Genomic DNA, 20,916 nt, shown 5'->3' with positions numbered 1-20,916 from the left:
AACCTAATATTTATAAAAATCAAGCAACACCAATGCTCACAGCTCTTTGTCCAACACCAGAAATGTGTATACATGTCACTCTATCCAAGGAATCCACCAAAAAATACTAGCCAATTCGTCAAAAACAAAGCAACACAAGGGAGTTCCCGTTGTGAAGAAGCAGAAAGGACTGCTAGGATCCATGAGGTTGCAGGTTTGATCCCTGGCCTCACTCAGTGGGTTAAGGAATCCAGCATTTCCATGAGCTGTGGTGTAGCTCGCAGATGTGGCTCAGATATGGCATTGCTGTGGCTGTGGCATAGGCTGGCAGCTGCAGCTCAGATTCAACCCCTAGCCTGGGAACTTCCATATGCTGTGGGTGTGCCCCCCCCAAAAGGTGAACCAGAGATAGACCAGCCCTCACAAGGGTCAGAAACTAATTTAACAACAAAAAATTTTTTTTAATTTAAGGCTGCAACTGCGGCATATGGAATTTCTCAGGCTACAGGTCAAATCAGAAAACTAATTTGGAATCATATTATTTCCCAGCTGGACTAAGGTAACCTGGGATTGCTGGTGGACCTAGTTTAGCTGCCTGCAAAATGCTAAAGCAAGTCCTTTCTGGAGGAAGACACCTTCTTCCAGAGCTTGAAACTCTATCTAATTTTTAAAATATAGACTATCTGACAATCTATAGTATCAGGCATATTCAAAGGTGTGTCAATAAGATGGACAAGTGACTTCTCCATAGAAATACCAGAAGCTGAAAGACAATGGAATATCTTCAAAGTGTTGAAAGAAAATTATCGCCAACCTAGACTGTCTAGTGAAAATAACCTTAAAACATAGAGATGATAGATGGCTGTTTAGGCTGAGTAATAGGTACACAGAGGTTACGTTACTTTCTCTACTTTTGTATGCTTAATATATCATACAATAAATGAAAGTAAAGACAGTTAAGACAAGCAAAAGCTGAGAGAATTCATTACCAGTAGATATGTACTAAAGAAAACACTGACAGGAGTTCCCGTCGTGACTCAGTGGTTAACGAATCCGACTAGGAACCATGAGGTTGTGGGTTCAATCTCTGGCCTTGCTCGGTGGGTTAAGGATCTGGTGTTGCCATGAGCTGTGGCAGGTTGCAGACGCGGCTCGGATCCTGCGTTGCTGTGGCTGTGGTGTAGCCTGGCGGCTACAGCTCCAATTCAACCCCAAGCCTGGGAATCTCCATGTGCCGCTTGCGCCCCTTAAAAGACAAAATGACAAAAAAAGAAAACACTGACAAGTATTCTTCAGGCAGAGGGAAAATGACCCCCAAATAACAACTTGGTGATGCAGGAAGGACTGAGGAGCAACAGAAATGGATAATAATGTGAAGAAGTCTAAGTGGATATTGAGTGCCTAAAATATAATAATTATGTCTGGAGAGTAGTTGTATTACACATAGAATTAAAATACATGATAACAATAGCACATAAGCCAGAAAAGGGGCAAACAGAATAAGGATGTCCTAAGGTACTTTCACTATCTGGAAACTGGTAAAAGTCCAATTTTATGTTAGACTTTAATAATAAATCGAAGATGAATGTTGAAAACCCCTAGATAATGATGAAATAAATAGAAAAGAATATATAAGTAACAAGATAATAGTAGAGAAGTGAAATACTTTAAAAATCTAAATCTAAAAGACCAGGAAGAGGGAGAAAGACAAAAAACATGCAGGGAAAGTTGAAAGCAAGGAATAAAGATAGTAGAATTAAATGGAAGACAGTAACACCATTATATGCAAATGGTTTAAGATGCCGGATGAAAGATACCCTGAATAAAAAACAAAATCCAACTACAGGGTACTAATAAAGGGATTCTCTATTTTTATTTTATTTTTATTTGTTTTTTTATTTCTAGATAATTTTGTCATGTGATCCATTACCAGAAAAGCAGGACCAATATTTGCTTATGATTTCTCATTGATAAAATCAGTCACTATTTTGTTTGGTTTGTTGTTGTTGCTGTTGTTAGTTGTGAAATGATCATCACAACCCAATTTTATATTCCATCCCAAACCCCCAATATGCCCCCACCCCCCAACCTGTCTCCTTTGGAAACTGTACGTTTTTCAAAGCCTGTGAGTCAGTATCTGTTCTGCAAAGAAGTTCATTGTGTCCTTTTTTCAGATTCCACCTGTCAGTGAGAGCATTTGATGTTGGTGTCTCATTGTCTGATGGACTTCACTTAGCATGATGATAAAGATACAAAAGGCTAAACATAAAACAACACAGCACGAGGGGAAGGAAAGGCAGTGTAGTTATGCTAATATCAAGCACTAGACATTACAACAAGAAGCAAAGAGCATAAGAGCACAAGCACAGTGGTACATGGACCTGTCGGCTGTCAGTGCAGTAACCTCACCTTCAGGTAAAGACCTGGCCTATGAAGATCCTGGCCCTTGACTCACCATGAAGAAGCAGGTTCATGGAAACCGAGAGATGCCTAGCACGGTGGAAAAGTCAGAGATCCTGGGCGCTAGGGCTGGGGCTGGTCCTGCTCTCCCAGGGCCAACCCTGTGGAGGAGGCTGCCGATGAACGGGGCTTTTCTATGCAGTGATAGGATGCGTGAGGCTCAGAGGTAGGGTGCTTGATTTGGACTGTGGGAGAGTGGAAGGTGCCAGATGGGAGAGGACGCTCAGCCTCGAGGAGCTAAGGGTGTTCTCCAGGCAGGTGTGGCCAGAAAGGCGACCTGGGCAGCAAGAGCAAAGCTGTGACAGTGTCTCATGATCAGAAACCACAAGTGTTTCAGGTTGATCACACTGTGGGGTGCAAAGAGAAGAGGCTGAGCGAGAGGGATGGCCTGGCCCTGGATTATGGAGGGCCTTTTATGCGTTCAAAAGTGAATTTGAACCTAGAGGGGACAGAGACCTGGCAGAAGGTTCTGGGTTGGAAAGTGACAAAGTTACACTGATTTAAGAAGAAGACTGGAGGGAAAAGTGGTTTTTTAAACTCGGAAGAGAAAGTTCTGGCAGGAAAGAAGGAAGGGAGGGACATCTTTGTTGTTATAGCTCAAGAAAACACAATCAGCTGCGAGGAAGCAGAATATAGACAGAACATCCGGTCAAATAGGTCTGGGAATCCCGAACACCATGTCGTTGCTTCAAAGGACACATTTGTATCTGACATATTAAAAGCTCTGAGAAGGTCTGCAGAACAGAAACTTTTTTTTTTATTTTACTCATTTTAGGGCCACACACGTGGCACATGGAGGTTCCCAGTCTAGGGGCTGAATCAAAGCTGCAGCTGCTGACCTACACCCCAGCCACAGCAACATGGGATCCAAGCCGTGGCTGCAACCTACACCACAGCTCATGGCAACACCGGATTCTTTAATCCACTGATCAAGGCCAGGGATCAAACCTGCATCCTCATAGATACTAGTCTGGTTCATTACTGCTGAGCCACAATGGGAACTCCCAAAAACTTTGAACTATATTCATTTTGGCAGTTCCCAAACCTATTTGACTATGATGTTTTAAAAAATATTTATTCATACTTTGCAGGACATTACTATTCTAAGGGACATAGACTAGGATAAACTGGTTAAAGGGATTCCTGTTTCCAGAAGCCTGGAAAACTAAAATCACAGAGAATCCCCGACTCTGGAATCTTCCCCAAGTCACAATTACGGGTCTGGATGGCTTTGACTACCAAGCGGGCTTTTCCTGGGCCCTGGGCTCTGGAATTTTTGCTGTCTGTGGTTCTCCCCATTCAGCAGCGGGCAGTAGAATAAAAAGCCAGTAAGGAATCAGGGCTGCTGCTAAGCGGTGGATGGAAACAGAAGGCTGGGAGCCTGGTTAAGTCAATCTAGTTAACGATGAAATTTCTAGGTCTAGCGGTGCCATCAAAACCCATTCCTTTCTTTTAACAAAAGCAGCTTCTTCCCTGACAAAGCAGACTCTGTAAAACCAAAGCAGGCTGAAGCCTTCAGTCAGGAGAACAGGACAGGGGAATGGAGTCAGAATTCCTGCTGTTCTGGGGGAAGAAGGGGGCTTCAGCCCTACAGCCTCAAGTCCCTGAGGAATCCTGGGTCGTCCTTTTTGCTCAGCGGAGGTGTCTTGGTTTGCCAGGGGTGTGGTAACAAACTACCACAAGCTTAGTGCTCAAAACAACAGAAATGTGATGACTTGAGGTTCTGGAAGCCAGATGCCCGAAGTCGATGCTGGCAGGGCCCTGCTTTCTCTGCAGCTTCCAGGGAAGGAAGAATCCTTCCTGCTGCTTCCCAGCTCCTGTGCCTCCAGCAAGCTCAGCGTCCGTGGCTGGCAGCTCCATCACCTCTGACCCTGTCTCTGCCCTCACGTGGCCTTCTTCCCTCTGGGTGTCCTCCCCTCTTCCTATAAAGACATCAGATGGAGCCTTCCGTCGTGGCTCAGTGGTTAACAAACCCGACTAGATCCATGAGGTTGCAGGTTTGATTCCTGGCCTCGTTCAGGGGGTGAAGGATCTGGCATGACTGTGAGCTGTGGTGTCAGTTGCAGACGCAACTCCGATCTGATGTTGCTGTGGTTGTGGTGTAGGCTGGCAGCTGTAGCTCTGATTCAACCCCTAGCCTGAGGACTTCCATATACTGTAGATGTGGCCCTAAAAAGCAAAAGGAAAAAAAAAAAAAGACACCAGACATTGTTCGATGACTTCTTCTTAAGGTCTTGACTAACTGCTTCTGCAAAGACCCTATTTTCAAATAAGGTTACATTCTGAGGTTCCAGTGGACGTGAATTTGTGCGAATGGGGGAGTGGGGTTGGACACCATTCAAAGTCCTACAGGGCAGCCAGCAATTCTCCCAGGAGGCTCCAGTCCGTGTTCCTGTGACCTCACTCTTGGCTGAGGCCAATGCGCGTGTCCATGGGACGCTCTCTTTCTGGGGTGAGTTGGGTTCCATCAGGGTCTGAAGGCCTGGGAGCTCAGGGGCTGGGCTGTATAGCCCCAAGACTCAGCAGGCATCACTGTTGTCTATGAAAACCCAGAGCTGCTCGCCCATCAGACACAGCAGTTCCATGCATGTCGCCACCAGCGAGCCCGGGCCTGAATGGCTGCTGGCTTGGGGGAAATCGAGTTTGGCTCAAAAACTTGAGTGGGTGGGTCCGGAAGTGATGGAACGTGGATATTTTCCTTCGTCTTTTGGCTCTTTTAATGTCACTGTGTCCTTGAGGTTGTGAGCTGGTTCTGTTTCTGGAAGTGGTTGGAGACGTCATCATTCGCCTTGGGATGGACTCTTTGTTGCTGGACAAAGGGGCTCCGAGGGTCCTGAAGGTCACTGTGGGGGACCCTGTTCCCTCCCCAGAGCCTGAGGCTTGGAAGCAGGTGGTGGGAGACATTAGGGAAGCGCCCACCGTTGGCAGCTACAATTTGTATAAAGTTCCCAGGAAAGGGGAAGCCAATGAGATCACAAGCCTCTCCCTTGGGGTTTGGAGCTAGACGAGCCTTAACGTGGGCAGGAAACGAGGACAGGGCCCCTGAGAAGCCACAGAACAAAAGGGTTGTTTGGATCAGGGACCTTATCTCAAATAAGAACTGACTGGGGGCAAAGCAGCACCCACCACCCAGGTCCTTCCTGGCTTGGCACTCCTGGTGCCTTGGCGGCACCTCAGGGAGCTGGCTGCCTGGGTGTGAATCCGAGCCAGGCGTCCAACTGGATTCACAGACCTATGCATATGAGGGGCCTCTGGAGTCATCCTGCTGTCCCCCAAGCCCACTCTGGTGGTGAGAGCTAAGAGGAAAATGAGGGACAGCCTGGGAGGTAGTGAGCATCCCGTCAGAGGAGGTATGTGAGCAGAGGCTGCTTGGAAGGAATCATGGCAAGGCCGGCTTCCCTCCTCCCGGGGAATAAAATAGAAAGCAAGCTGTGGTGGCCTGAATTATTCAGAAACTGAAAGGGCTAAGGAGTCTCATTATGTGTGTTCTGTTCTCAGGGTTTTCTTTGGTTTTTGTTTTTGTTTTTTTTGCTCCCCATGAAACTTCGAGACCCGGAGGAAATTGATGATCTAAATCCCAGCTTTGTGTATAAGAGACTTAGTTTCTCTCTCAGAAAAGACATTAAATCCTTTTGCTTCAATTGAGGTCAGATGAGTTCAGGGCTCCGAGGCTTGTTCTGGGAAAGAGCCATCTCCTGGCTCAGGGGCCAGCCTCCCGCAAGGTCACCCCTGGTTTCTTGGTGCTGGTTGTCCCAGAAATTCTGTAGTGGTGTCATCGCTCTGTCCCCTTAGAGTGACATCCCATACCCAGCGGGTCCCTGTGTATCTCAGGTGACTGTGCAGGTAGCACTCAGCTCGGATTCCATGGGATGCTCAGAGGGGAGGAAGGGAGGGAGTGGGAAGTGGGAGGAAAGGGGAGCCAAGAGGGGAGAAGGGCTCTCCTGGTCAAATGTGTTGAGCTCTTGCTGGCTGAAACACAGTTAAATAGGATTCTTTATTACAGGACTTCTCAGAGCCTTTAAAGTATTGATTGCATTGCGAGTCTCCACATGTCTTGTTTTCCCAAATGATCTGATCTCCCCACTTTTTTTTTTTCTTTTTCTGGCTGCACCCGTGGCCTGTGGAAGTTCCTGGGCCAGGGATTGAATCTGAGCCACAGCTGTGACCATATTTATGGTGTCCCTACCATGTGCCTGCGAGGACACCAGGCAGAGGCTCTGGGGAGATCTCTGCAAAGGGCTTCTCTCTTCCGGGCTTTACTGAGTTCAATTCAGAAAAGCGCTAGGGCTTTTCATGGGCCTTTGCTCCAGGCTGGGCACAGCACTCCTCGCCTCCTTCCTCCATGGCAAAATGCAGGGCTCCAGGCCAGAGCCAGCAAAGGAGGGCCCTTTCCCTCCCACTCCTCCTCCCCTTCTCCCCTTCCCCCTCCTCCTCCCCTTCCCCCTCCTCCTCCCCTTCTCCTCCCCCCCTTCCGCCTCCCTCCTCCTCCCCCCTTCCACCTCCCTCCTCCTCCCCCTCCTCTGCCTCCTCCTCCCCTTCCCCCTCCTCCTCCCCTTCTCCCCTTCCCCCTCCTCCTCCCCTTCTCCCCTTCCCCTCCTCCTCCCCTTCTCCCCTTCCCCCTCCTCCTCCCCTTCTCCCCTTCCCCCTCCTCCTCCCCTTCTCCCCTTCCCCCTCCTCCTCTCCTTCCTCCCCTTCCGCCTCCCTCCTCCTCCCCTCCCTCCTCCTCTCCCTCCTCCGCCTCCTCCCCTTCCCCCTCTTCTCCCTCCCCCTCCTCCCCTCCCTCTCCTCCCCTTCCTCCTCCTCCTCTTCCTCCTTCCCTTCTCCCTCCCTCCTCCACCCCTCCCTCCGCCTCCTCCCCCTACTCCTCCACCTCCTCCCTTCTCAGGCTCCAAGGCTGGCACTCAAACTCCTCCCAGGGCGGGAAAGCTGTTTCAGGGGTCAGGGCAGGGGGCACTCCAGCCTCGGCAGGGTGATGAGACATCGCCCTGGCTGTGGACACAGCCCCAGGCAGTGACTGCCCCAGTGACGGGGAGGGAGGGGCTGCAGGGCAGCAGGGAGGGGAGAAGGCGCCGAGGGTGGAGTCCTTGCCTCTGTTCCCTGGTGTCGGGACCTGGGACCCGGGTCTGAGGCTGGGGCCATGGCTCTCGTGGCAGACAGGTGCGTGTTATGGGGAATCCTTACTGCCCGCTGGGGGAGTGGAACAAGCATCTTGGGTTCTCTCTGCCAGCTCCTTCCTGATGGTTTGTGTCTGGGGCCACTCAGACAGTTGCTGCTCATAAAAAGTGAGACCAGACATGCTGTCCCCATCCTGCCTTCCCTGGTTCCATTCTTGGAGGGGGAGAGGGGGTGTTCCAGGGCTGCACGGAGGCTCATTCATCAGAACAGTGAGGATGTGCCGAACCTTGCCTGGCTCTCTGAGGGGAGAACACGGGGCGAGGTGAATCTTGTGCAAAGCCCAGGGCTGCCTACAGCTTTCCTCCGAGGGGAGAGGCCTCCAGACTGCTGATAACTCTCTCCCCCCACCCCACACAGCACCAGGCCACATGGGAGCCAACATTCGTCACTATTCACCGTGCCAAGTTCTCTGTCCCAAAAGCTTTACCGCTTATCAAAAAAAGCATCCACTGAGCCCATTGTATGGATGAGGAAACTGAGGCGTGGGGATGCTAGACAGCCTGGGCAGGGATCACGCAACCAGCAAATGGCAGGGCTGGGAGTCAGACCTGGGCGGCCCGGGGCCCCCAGTGTGTTACTGCCTCAGGGAGGTGCACCTCTGGGCGCTCAGAGAACTGCTGAGAGGGACAGAGTGGCCAGAACCCCAGTGGCAGGCGACAGCATTCAGAGTTCACCCCGTCAGTGGTCCAGGTTCACATGGCCCTTCCTGGCTGAGGCCTGGGACCTGGGTTGGGCGCCACGGAGAAGCACAGGCAGGATGCTCCTGGGCAGGAGACCTGCGGCAGGGACCAGGGAGCATCTTAGGTGGGGAGAAGTCCTCAGGAAGTTGGTCTCAGGAGCCGCCAGGCCTGTGAGGAGACACCGGCAGCTCTCACAGGGACAACCTCGCCATCCGCTTCTCCGCTGCCCCCTAGGGCCGCTTGTTACGCATCCGTTCTTTTGCTGTTTTTCCTTTTTAGGGCTGCACTTGCAGCACATGGAGGTTCCCAGACTAAGGGTCAAATCGAAGCTGCAGGTGCCAGCCTACTCCACAGCCCTAGGCCACAGCCACAGCAATGCCAGGTCCTTAAGCCCACTGAGTGAGGCCAGGGATCGAACCTGCACCCTCAAGGATACTAGCCGGCTTCTTAACCTGCTGAATCACAACAGGACCTCCTCACCCTCCGTTCATTTATCAAGGGCTTTCTACATGCCAGGCCCTCTGCTGGGCTCTGAGGACTCGGGAAAGCATACACCCTGCCCTCATGGAGCTTACAATCGCGAGAGCAAGCCAGGTGTTCGAGAGAGAAATGAAGCAGGGTCAGGAATAGAGGGGGCGTGGACCCTGTTTGTAGGAGTGGATCAGGGCTGGTCCTTCTCATGAGGTGACATCCGAGCAGAGGTCTAGCCAGGGAAGAGCAAGCCATGTGAATGGCAGGGGAAGAGAGCTCCTGGCAAGGGGCACAGCCAGGGCAAAGGTGCTGAGGCAGGACGGACTAGCACATTCAAGGTCCAACATAGACAGAACTAGGTGGGCAGGGCTGGATCATGCAGGGCTTGCCTTCTAGACAGGCTTGGCAAGGCCTTTGGCTTTTACTCCATGTGGTGGGAGCCACTGGAGAGGTGTGGCCAGGACTGCATTTGGCAAGACTCTTGTGTCTAAAGCATCATTCTGGCTGCTTTGTGAATAGACAGCAGGGCTGACAGAGGAAGCAGGGAGATGGCTAAGGCTGCTTTCCACCTCCAGACCTCAACTTCCTCTCGGGTGCAAGGGGCTGAGTCCCAGCACAGGGTCTGCCAGACCAGCAGGCTCACTGCCCAGCATCCTCTAGCCTGACGGGCCATCGCATGTCATCCTTCTCTCAACCACTCTGGGAGGCGGCCAATACCATCCCCCTTCTACAAATGAGACCCAGGGTCCACTGTCCTGAGCCTACTTTCCTCTTTGCCTCACACCTTGGGCACTGGTGTTCAGAACCATTGCCGAGCAGGTTTGCAGAGGCAAAGAGCAAGACCCAGGGCTCGGCTGACTATTATTGTGTTAGCCAGAGCGTGGCTCCCGCAGGTCCCCTGCAATGAGCAACAGCGTTTCCAAGAGCACGACCTTGGATCGGATTCTTAACACCACTTGCACTGACTTCTGTCGGAGTCTTTCTAGAATAGTAACCTCTAGGACCGCTTTCCAGCTGCTTAACGGGACACCATCTATTTCCCTTGGCCTGTGCTTGGCAAACATCAGCAACTTAAACCAAGCAAGGGCTTGTTCAGTGCAATTCCCAGTCACATGGGTCCAGCGTGGTGGATGCAGTAAATACAGGGGAGGAGTCTTTCCAGATAAGAAAGGCAGTGGGACAGTCGCTTCTCTAGGCTCCCTTTGGGGCTGCCCATCTATCTACCTAGATTCTAGCAGTTCTCAGGAGAAGTGCATTCCTTAAGGCCAGCTCCTTTACTTTTAAAACACCCTTACCTTCCAAATAGACCCCATTAAAAAATGTTGTCTTTTTATTTTATTTATTTTTCTTGGCTGCACTGGCAGCACATGAAAGTTCCCCGGCCAGGAATGGATCTGAGCCACAGCTGTGACCTACTCCACAGCTGCAGCAATGACAGATCCTTAACCCGCTATGCCACAGCAGGAACTCCAAAAATGCTTTACCTCGTAATTGAAAGGTTTCCTTCATTCACATGTTGGGTCAATCACATCAATTATATGCAGGATCCCCAAGAAAGAGGGCCCCATGGCTAGGAGAATATTCTCACTTGTCTGTCATTTCTGCCTTGTGGAATTCTTTTCTCGCAGGGCAATTTCGTGTTCGTGCCTGACAACAGTTCAGTAACGAACTCATTTCAGGAGAATGAAATGCTACGGATGATCAGGACTCACTGAAACCTACGACTGTCCTCAGGCAAGATGAAACCTCCAGGCCACACACAGCCGAGAGAGGAACCGTGTTCACATCAAGGTGAGGTCTATTCTGTTCTGTAGAGAATTTCTGATCAGGTGCATCTGGGAGGGACGTGCAGCTTGTCCTGATGATGCTCTGATGCCTGTTTTAGAAGAACAAGACGTCCTGTGCCCACCTTCAAAGTGATGGAAACACCTATGGCAAGAGTGCAGACAGGCTGACAACACGCCACCCCTGGCAGAACACTTAGCAACAGCACAGGAAAAAGGGAAGAGGGAGCGACAGGAAACGGCAGAGGAAGGGCCTCGTTCCCACACAAGCCCTGCCACCAGCCAGGTGAGCACACCCTTGGGGACTTGCTGCAGGAGGTGCCTGCTGCCCCGAAGTCACTGTCACTCTCTTTTCCAATTCCCGCTGCCTCCTTTGCTAACACACTGATAACACAACGTGCTTAGAGATCTGAGGTGAAAGGGCAAGCTGAGGTCCAGAAAGACGGCCTGTGACAGTCACTCACCCTTGTCTGCTCTTGAATTTGAGTGCTCACCCGAGGGGAGAGGAGCATCGTTCTGGCTTTGAGACAACAAGGACACGGGGCAGGGAGGTCCAGGCCCTGGGAGGAATGGACTTTCAGTTGTGTCTTGATACAGCCTTGCTGTCATCCTAACCAGCTGGTCTGCGACAGATCCCAGGCTCTTGGCCCTCTCTGCTCAGCGTGGCTGTGCCTGGCCTTCTCCTCCAGCCCTGGGATCAGGCAGAGGCTTATTGCCTATTTGCTGGCCTCAAATCCAAAGCACATTTAATTTTCAAAATGCCCGATGCTGGAATTTCTCCATTTTCCCCTCAGCTTACTAAGGCCAGAATTCTTTTCTCCTTTAGCTAGTTGATGGCTGAATTAATAAAATCTATCTTGACACTATAAAGAGAGCTGGGTTCGCCCATGGCCAAAAATTCTATGGAACCTGCCGGGGCGAAGACAGGGCAGGAAGGGGAGCCAGTTACAGGACCCGTGAGTGAATGGATCCAGGGTTTCTTCTAGGACAGTTAGCAAAGCAGGCCTGGGAACAAGCATTCCTGGGACAGGCCCTCCCTCTCCATGGACCTCGGTTTCTGTTCGAGGGGGCAGGCTGGCTGATGTCTAAGGGCAGAGACTACGATTCTACCTAAGAACCATACCTCCTGGGGGCTGCAAGGGTACACACCGCCCTGGTGTCCAGAAGAGAGACAGGAAGGCCACGCCCCCCGCTCTTCTGCGCCTGCCCACCCAGGAACCCAGAGGCAGCCCAGCTGCAGGTGTCTGGTCGTGCTCGGTGCCGCACCCCTGAGTTCCCACATCCCGGCTTCTCCGGATTCAGCAGAGTGGCCTGGATGTTGGAGGGTGGACGGCTGGACCAGCTCCTGAGGCGTCAGCATAGCACACAGCCTCGTGCACAGCAGCTCAGAGAACACGAAGGCCTGGCCGGGATTAACTCCCTTTTTATTTATCATTTCTGTAAGTTAAACACATTTAAATTATCAGCAATAATTTACAAGAGTCACATTTCATATAGTTTGGTCACTGGAAGAACACAAGGACAGAAAATTAAATCACAGAGCCTTCCAAGAGGAGGTTACTGTAATGCACCATAGAAGGAGTTAGAGTCTAAAATATCCAAGACCCCACACACTGGGACAAAGTATAAAGCTTAACGTTTCTCTATGAGCCCATGAGCCTGAAATTACAAAATTTAGCAACTGCCTAACTCAGGAAATCATCGGCTGTGTTTTCCAGGTAAGAAAACAAGGGACGGTCACGGTCAGTCACCCTTCTGCTCACGTGGTTCTCTCTCTCGGTGTGTATGGAGTGGCTGTCTAAGCACGGGCGGGGCACATAATCCAGAACAGGCCTCACAAACTGCTCTGACTACGGATCTAAGTCTACTCGGTGAGAAAAGCAATTCAGTTGCTTGAATTTTAGATTTAAAAAAATTAAAAGTATTTCCAGGGACGCTTAAAGCTCTGTCTCCAAAAGTATAAAATGTTACACACTTACAAAACCTGAAGTGTCCCCATCTTTGTCGGATAAATACAGGTCCCGGAACTGGCTCCATCGGTGTAAACGTCCATATACCGCCGAGCGCGTGTGGTGACACGGCCCCCGGAGGGACGGCAACCTCGTGCATCTGGGCTGCGACCATCCACAGCCAGACCAACACCCCGGCCACCTACACACAAGAACCTGTCACTGTGCAGTCAGTTCTTGCTTGGGGGATTCCAGCTCGTTCAGCAAATCTCTGCCAGCTGCTCCAGCTTTTGAAGCAAAAAGAACGGCTCCCTGTTTAAATCCGAGGTTCTTCAAACTTCGGGCATAATCTGCATATATAGCGGCGATGAGTTTCTGTGAAGCCCAGTTAAGGAAAACAAGGGCAAAGAGAGCTCCTTCCGCAAGGCTCTCATGGGCAGGAGAGAAGGATGCCCAGGAGGGGCTGAGGGCTCCCAGGAGGGCAGCACGGGAGAAGCCCGCACCTCGTCCTGTCCCGGGGAGGGCAACTCCCGGCTGCAAGGGTGCAATGCTTCGATCACTTGCACCAACTGAGCCCAAGGCTTCCCCAGCTACGAGACCCAACTCATATCGCCCCAGCTTCTCCAAGGCTAAGCGCGACTAAGGACCAGAGACGGAAAGGTGACGGAAGGGAAACTCACGTGCATGCCCCATGCCCAGCTGAAAGTCTGAGAGCCTGGCAGTGTGGGGGCAGACTCAGCTCGACTGAGAGATGCTATTTACGAAGAATCTCTGTGCTAAGGCAAGAGCCCCAGAGAGCTGGGTGCTGGGATGGGCACAGCCCTGCTCCACGGTCCTGACATCAAAACGTCTCCTCTGACCTAGTGTCAGCCTCACCCGTGCCGAGATAAGGATATGGAATTCAACTTAATTTTCCGTAAAAAAATATACAGGAAATCAAACCCATGACATGTAGAAATGAGGCCAAGATAACAATTCAAGAAAAAGTGCAGTGAGAACACAGCCTCTGCAAACACAGGGACCTGGGAGCTGGACTCTCAGGCCCACTCTTTTCAAAGAAAAACATGTGACTCAAGTGGCGTGTGGAAGACAGGGAGCGCTGCCGGTCAGAGGAGGACCAGGCACCTGTCTGCACCACGCGTCTCTCTGAGGGGCAGTAGCAGCGGACTTGGGACTGACTCGACCTTAACGATGACTAGGCCCCGCTGGACTCTGGCTCTGGAAAACAGCAGGGCCTTCTTCCTGATCCTTCCTGGTATGTGTTCATTCCAGCGGCAGCCTCCTGTATTTCTCAGACGAGTTCCTCTACCTTCTTCTTTGAGTTCAAACAGGTATTACAGAATCTGGGCTCCTCCTCCTACCTCTCCACCCATCTTAGAGCTGATGCCGGTGCTGCAACAACCTTTCTGATTCTTTCCCTCTGGTTTCTCCCTCTTCCCTGGCTTTGGGGAGTCCGAATGTGGACCTTTCTCGATATAAAATGGTTTCTCCCCAGGTAGCGCAGCCGAGAGGCATTCTAAGACCCGCTCGTGGCACCTGCTTCCCCCTCCGCACGTACATCCCAGCAAAGGATATCAGTGTCCTGGCTGACTTCAATCGCCCCGTACTTGAGACAAGCTTCCACAAACAAGGCCGCTCTGTCGAAGTACCTCATGCTGCTCAACAGAACAAAACACGGGTCAGGCGTTGTGAACAGCATCTGAGGGCAGAACCAGCCCGGGGTGTATCTCTGCACAAAGACTTGTACGCGTTCTCACGTCCTGTGTGTCACACCAGCACCTTTCTCAGATCCAGCTCAGAGGGAAGGAGGGCAGACTTCTCATGTCCCTATATACTTAAATTGTGACATCGCTGAAATACACAGAAACCTACAGAGATAGGACAAGGCTCCATGTACCTACCGTCCAGAGTTAACACGTAATCTCTGGCCATATTTGCCTCAACCTACTGCTCTAGTTTCAAATAAATAACATGTCCTATCGTAAGTGATGGGTATCACAGAGGGGACAACCTGCCACGCTTTCTGTCACCCTTCCTACTGCTTTCTAGACGTCTCCTCAGTTGTTCTACTCAAAGCGGAAGTGTCCCCAAGTCTCTAAAGACCTCGCTGCTGTTCTTTTTAAACAGGTTACCTGTTAGGTTTGACTAGCGTATTGGTAGGAAAATAACACAGTTCCTGGACCAAAAAAAGAATAAACATAGACTGTTTCATCCCCTTTAGGTTCTTTTTTTTTTTTAACCTAAAATGTATGATTTTCTTTTCACTCCAGACATCCACCTGGCAGACCCCAAGACAGCATGAGATGACTGATCACGGGTGAGCCTGACCGGCCGTGGACACCGCACGTACCTGTGAAGCGTCTCAGCCACGCTGGAAAAGCAGCCCAGGGAGAGGAGGACCAGCAGGGCCTTCGACTTTTGGTTCACTTGGGGAGAGCAAAGGTGGTCAACCCACCGCTTCAAAACATCGGCGCACTCTTCAGAATTTAAACGAACCTGAGAAAGAGGCCCAAGTTAAAAACAAAGACACCCTCGCCATGTATATAAGGAAAATGAGAAGTCAATCGAAATGGGATCTTTTCCTACGAAACAAAGGCTAGGCTCTGCGTTATGAGGCACCACCCTGATGCTGCTGCCTCCCTGTGGCCAGAAGTGGTGAAGAGCCTCTGCTTCGGGACCAACGGGCCTGGCACCACCTCTGGGCTGTCCTCCAGGCTCACTCCCAAGCAGGGAGACAAGGCAGCTGCTTTCACTTAATTGCTACCAGTGCAAGTTCCATTTTGCAATAAGAAAAAAAATGTAATTTATACTCAAAGAAAAAGAGCATGAAAGTTGTAAGAAGATACTTGCAAGAGATCCCTGGTGGCCTAGCAGTTAAGAATTTGGCATCATCACTGCTGTGGCATGGGTTTGATCCTGGCAATTTCCACAAGCCACAGGCACAACCAAAAAAGGAAAACAAGAAAGAAAAAAAAGGAAAGAAAGAAAACATTTGCAAAGCAGTTTTGCAGCCAAAAAAAGCTTCCAAATCATGAGTGAGTCAAAAGTTCAAGACTTCAATTCCCATTGTGGCTCAGCAGGTTAAGAACCCACTAGTATCCATGAGGATCTGGGTTCGATCCCTGGCCTCGCTCAGTGGGTTAAGGATCCAGTGTTGCCGTGAGCTATGCTGTATGTAGGTCACAGACAAGGCTTGGATCCTGCACTGCCGTGGCTGTGGCGTCTGCTTCGACCCATGGCCTGGGAACTACCGTATGCCTAAAAAGTTAAAAAAAAAAAAAAAAAAAATTCAAGCCTGAACTTTCTATCCCAAGTGTTCAAGGCACTACGAGGATGACCTACTTTTGCAAGCCAGGCTGCCCGGTTCCACTCGCCGTAGGTCTGCAGGTAGCGGCAGGCATCCGCAGCTTTGTCGATGAGGCATAGCAGCTGGACGCCCTCTGGAAGACAAAACAGCGGCCCTGCCAGTGACACTGCAGCTGTCCCTCTCACGAGTCACTGAAGAGTAAAGTCACCATCTGACTTGATCCTGCACATTTTATACCTGCTGGAGACATGACTGACGTGTATTTTAAAATAAAATATTAAAACAAAGTTTGAGTGTTACCACTCAAGCAACCGGGGCTGGGAGCACAAATACAGTCCAGAAAATACACCAGAAACACCCCCCTCACGCACCGGTTTTCATGACTTAAGGTGCCCAGGTTTGTCCCATTTACGCCTCCAGTCTTGGCAACTATTGACAGTGCTCCTTCTACACTTCAAACATGCTCTGGTTTAGACGACTGAATATACATGGTCGTCTTATAAACTGCTAGCAGTAACCCTTCTATTTCTCTCCAGCTGTATTTACATAAAAGAAACATTCCTTACAAGCAGATTCCTTCCTAGGAAGGGATCCGATTTTCCAGAACAGTGACAAACACATCCATGAAGGCCGTCTTACCTGCCAGCTTCCCATTGGCGATCATATTAGTTGCCACCAGCTTAATGGTGCTCTGCGAGGGGCCTGACGAGGTGACCGTTGTGACCAAACAGGCTTTCAGTGAGTCACAATAATAATGCTGGTTCTCGGCACTTGTTTCCAGTAGCAGCTGCACAGCTCTGTCTGTCTAATGAGAGAAACAGTTCTTCTGACTATGCGACTACGGTCCTCTACCATAACTTTTTAAAATTCATAATCAGGAACACGGAAGTTTTAGCTTAAAGAAGACTTTCATTTTCAAAAATTGCTCACGAACACTGTTTATATACACACAAGCTGAACAAAAAGTACAGCACTGCTTCTTCAGGACAAATGTAAAACCACAGTCTGGTTTAGGCAGGTGCTTACTGAAGCTTTGCACCAGTCAATTCAGAGACATAAAAACAAAACAAGTGAGGCCTCATGTGACATTATGGAAGCCAAAATTACAAGCTGGTTAACCATGTAATTTTGCTTCTCAGAACGTTTGTTAGGCGTATTTTGAAAGAAAGCATAAATTTACACTCACACTTTCAGGGAAATGCTAGAAATGTATGTGTATGTCTGTGTGTGTGTGTGTGTGAGTGTGAGAGAGAGAGAGAGAGCTACAAGCGATGCTGTAAAATACTAATCAACTGGCAACTCTCTGAGACAAAAAAAGTTATAAAAACTGGCAACTCTCTGAGACAAAAAAAAGTTATAAAAACTGACGTACTTGACCCAAGAGAAGTAGCTGGTCTGTACATTTTCTCGTATGATCATAAGTTGACCGTTTCACTTCCTGGAGGTTAACCCTTTCCAGCTGAAATTTCTAGAGTAGGAAAGAAAAAAAAGAGAGAGAGAGAGAAAATTGAGCCTGGATTTTAAGGCTTTTGCATTATTTAAATTTTACTTAAAAGTCAAAACATTACTCTGACTTCTGAGTTATCAGATCATCAACTTCACAGAAATTCAACAATTTAATAAGAATCTGGGAAGAAAAAATGTTGAAATATATCATCTGTGTGCAAGTGTGCCTGCTTACAGAATCTGGCACTTCAGTCGAGCTGGGAGGAAAGTCGCTGTGTGTAATTTTGTCCTCTCGTGGAGGTTAAACAATTACGAAGCTAACTTTATATACACAGAACAGCAAATTCAAGCCAAGTAGATGAAGTACTTGTTAGGTGCAGAAAATTAATAAACTGGGAAAAGTAAAATGAACCAAGTTAAACAATGTTAAGACCAACAAAAATTAAAAGACTGTTAATAATAAAATTTTAGTGTCTATTAAAAAGCCCAGTAAGCATTTATGAGCTTTTCAAGTCCTGAGTCAGGCCTTTTTTATGTGACTGTGCCAAGGGACTCATTTCTATTACGGGGCCTTTACTTCAGAAGCTCCCCAGGTTTAAGATACGTGCAAAGACAGAGCTTTAACGGTTTTAATATATGAAGAGAGTACCTGAAAATAGGCGTTTTCACAGAGGATGTCATAACATATATCGAGCGGGTTGTTCACTCTGTCCCGCGGGGCGGGTGCTCTCGCCGCCGTCGTGCTCGCTGCCCTCTCCTGGGACAAGCTGTGCAGGTAGTGGGCGGCGACCGTCCAGAAGTGCAGCTCCGATTCGTCCCCGTACAGCCTGGCGAGGGTGAAACCGAGCTTCCACTGAGCGCACACAGCAGAGCGGGGCCCGCGTGGGGGCCTGCGGGCTGGGAGCCCAGTGCTGTGGCCTGAAGGACCACGTGGAGGCCGGGGAGCGGGGGAGGCAGCAAGGCCTCCAGCCCTGTTACTGGGTCTCAGACGCCACGGGGCCCCTTCGGAGCCAAACCTCCCTCTGTTCTGTGCCGAGAGCAACACCATGGTTCTGAAGCTGGGCCACTGTTTACCTGGTTTGCCACTAGCATTCCTTTCACTCAGGACTAGTTAAGGAAGAAGCGCCTCTGGTTTAACTGACTAGAGAAGGTGTGGAAATAACAGGCTGTTTACTCTCTGGGGAGTGGAGGGAACCGTCATTTTGTTTTGTTTTTAAAAACAAGGGACGATTCTCCTGTACAGGAAGAATGAGTAGGTTATTATTTCTAAATATAACTTATTTGTAATTTAAGGACATGCCCTTGGTAGGTGATGTTTTAAAAAGCTGTCTGTCTGCAGGAGGGAGTCTGTGCAACAGAGAAGGCCTAGATCTCATGTCTGAAATGCATTTCCCCTCTGGGTAGTAATGCTTTCAAAATTAATTGTGAGCCAAATATAAAGGATGAACTGATATATTTTCTAAGATTTAAAAGAGTTTGGTCTTAACTAACAACCCTCAGTAAGAGAAATGAGTGAACCTGAAATTGCCGGTCTTTTACTCAGAACACTTCAATCAGTCTTACCTTGAGACAAGCAGGCATCTCTGCAAGAGAGTGAATTCTGGATCGAGCAAGAGTTTCTTGATGTCACTGCAGACAGGAACCCAGACAAAGGCAAGACAAAAATTTTGAATCCAGCATAAAGGAGATAAATCAATATACTCTTAAAATGGAAACTTCTAATCAAAGGGTATGTTCAGAACTTAGAAAATAAGTCACTTTGCCATGACCCTGAAACTGCAAAAGTTGATAGGGCTTGGAGTGTATCAAGGCTTGGAGCAGTACCCATTACCCACCACAGCTTAAGGCTGTAATTCTGATTTACCTTCTTGAAGTAACTCAACTCACGTTTTGAAAAATATAAACAGTTGCCTAACCATAGTAACAAGAATGTTGTTGTTGATAAAATGATTTTGCTAATAATCAGGAATAGTTTATACTGCAGAGAAGAGGCATTCAGAATTTATTTTTGAAAATATTCAGAAAATGAAATACTTAAGGAAGAAGGACTAGTGTTTTTATAAATTGATTATTTCCAACATAGCCAAATATATTGATAAATCAGGAAGAAGGGGAGATCAGTCTTTAAATCTATTCTTTTCCATTTAAACATAAATGTTATCTTTGAAATAGAGAAAACAAAATATTATTTTAATTTTGACATCAATGAAATATTCCATTATTGTTAACTTATTAAATATTAAAATATACGTGAAACATTCTCAATTGAAAAAATATGTTTGCTTTGCCAAGAACTCCTTGTGGACCCATCGTTTTCTACTTCCTTGCCAATATTATTCCCAGGACGTATTTTTAAAGGCTCTTGGCTCCAGGGAGCCTATTAATTTCTTAGCCAGAATTGTGCACACACAGCACCTGACACGGAGAGCTCGCTGGAGGAGAGGAAAGCCCTGTGTCCATCCTCTACCACGAGGCTTCGCAGGGGCTGCGGTGGAGCCGGGCTGAGCTACAAGGACGCTCACCCCGCAGCTTCCACTCCGGCCCTGGCACGAGACCAGAGCAGTCCAATACTTCTACAAGACAGAGATTCTAAAGGGAAACAAACCTCTGTGAATAGAATCATCTCCCCGTGGGCCACTCATATTTTCTAAAGCAAAGCTTTTTTTTCAATTTTAAAAAGCCTAAATCATTACACTTTTCCTTTTCATAGTCTTATCTTCTAATAAAATGTAAATTGAGTGCTTACTTAGACAGTGAGTTCAACTGCTCTTGAAGGAGATTCTTTATTTCTTCATTTTCTGGATAATCACTGTACCAAGAAAAGATTTGAAATGAGTTCATTTTCTCTTCATTTAAAAGCATTTATTTCCTCACCGGAAAAAAGGTGAATTAATTTAAAACAAACAAACAAAAAACTTCTTTAGTCCAGGTTAAAAACCTAGTTGTCGACCAAAATATCAACAGTCTACTCAGGAACCTACCCATCCTCTCTAATATCTGCCTTTATCTTATTTAGAAAAAAATAAGAAAGGAGCACAGAAGGTCTCTGGCTTTCAAGAAACCCCAAGATTTATCAGTGAAACCCTAAAAACTATCAGGTTTAGATTCATGTTATTAAGGAACTTAGCAACGACTACAGGAATTTGCTTGCTCTGTTCTGCAAAATGAACATTCATTTCTCCAGGAGAAACTTCTTGGAGAACAAACCACCTCCGCCCATTATTATTTTTTAAGTTCCCCTAATCCACGCCTATCTGTGCATTCCACATGGCAAAAGTCCTGTAACACTTGCGATAGTTTAACGAATAACCACTAATATTCTCTGGAGGTATTTTTGCAATGAGACAGGCTATAAAACATAAAATACCTTTGAAGTAGGCCCCTTCCTGCTGCTTTTAAGAAGATGTGATCTTGTCCCCAAATTCCTCCTGGCCTCATGTGGCCCTCTTCACACTCATTATGCCCCATGTTCGGACTGTTAAGACGACTGCACAGCCCTGAGAGCAGCCTGTGTCCTCACAGCTGCCCGCAGACCCACACTTCCCCCAAGTCCCAGTCTGGAGGCGTGGAAACAAGAGCCACATCTGCCAGAGTCCTTAAGCCTGGAGTACAGGCCACTGCAGGTTTTCATGAGTGTCCTACCATCTTAAATCCGTTAAGAAAGG

The 20,916-nt window shown here is 48.6% G+C and overlaps 1 protein-coding gene across 1 annotated transcript in view; it reads right to left on the bottom strand.

Moving 5' to 3' along the window:
- Positions 11,955-20,916, bottom strand: part of WDR11 (WD repeat domain 11) — a 55,613-nt gene continuing 46,651 nt past the window's right edge. Inside the window, 9 exon segments of the mRNA XM_001924356.6 lie at positions 11,955-12,875; positions 14,074-14,153; positions 14,849-14,994; positions 15,841-15,938; positions 16,445-16,610; positions 17,178-17,273; positions 17,901-18,078; positions 18,815-18,880; positions 19,998-20,060. Of these exon segments, the coding sequence (XP_001924391.2) occupies positions 12,718-12,875; positions 14,074-14,153; positions 14,849-14,994; positions 15,841-15,938; positions 16,445-16,610; positions 17,178-17,273; positions 17,901-18,078; positions 18,815-18,880; positions 19,998-20,060 (1,051 nt within the window). The 3' untranslated portion in view covers positions 11,955-12,717.

Source organism: Sus scrofa, chromosome 14, assembly GCF_000003025.6.
Source record: "Sus scrofa isolate TJ Tabasco breed Duroc chromosome 14, Sscrofa11.1, whole genome shotgun sequence".
In the NCBI taxonomy this organism is placed as follows: Eukaryota; Metazoa; Chordata; class Mammalia; order Artiodactyla; family Suidae; genus Sus; species Sus scrofa.
The sequence above is the reverse complement of the archived record's forward strand: the minus strand, read 5'-3'. Positions and strand labels throughout refer to the sequence as shown.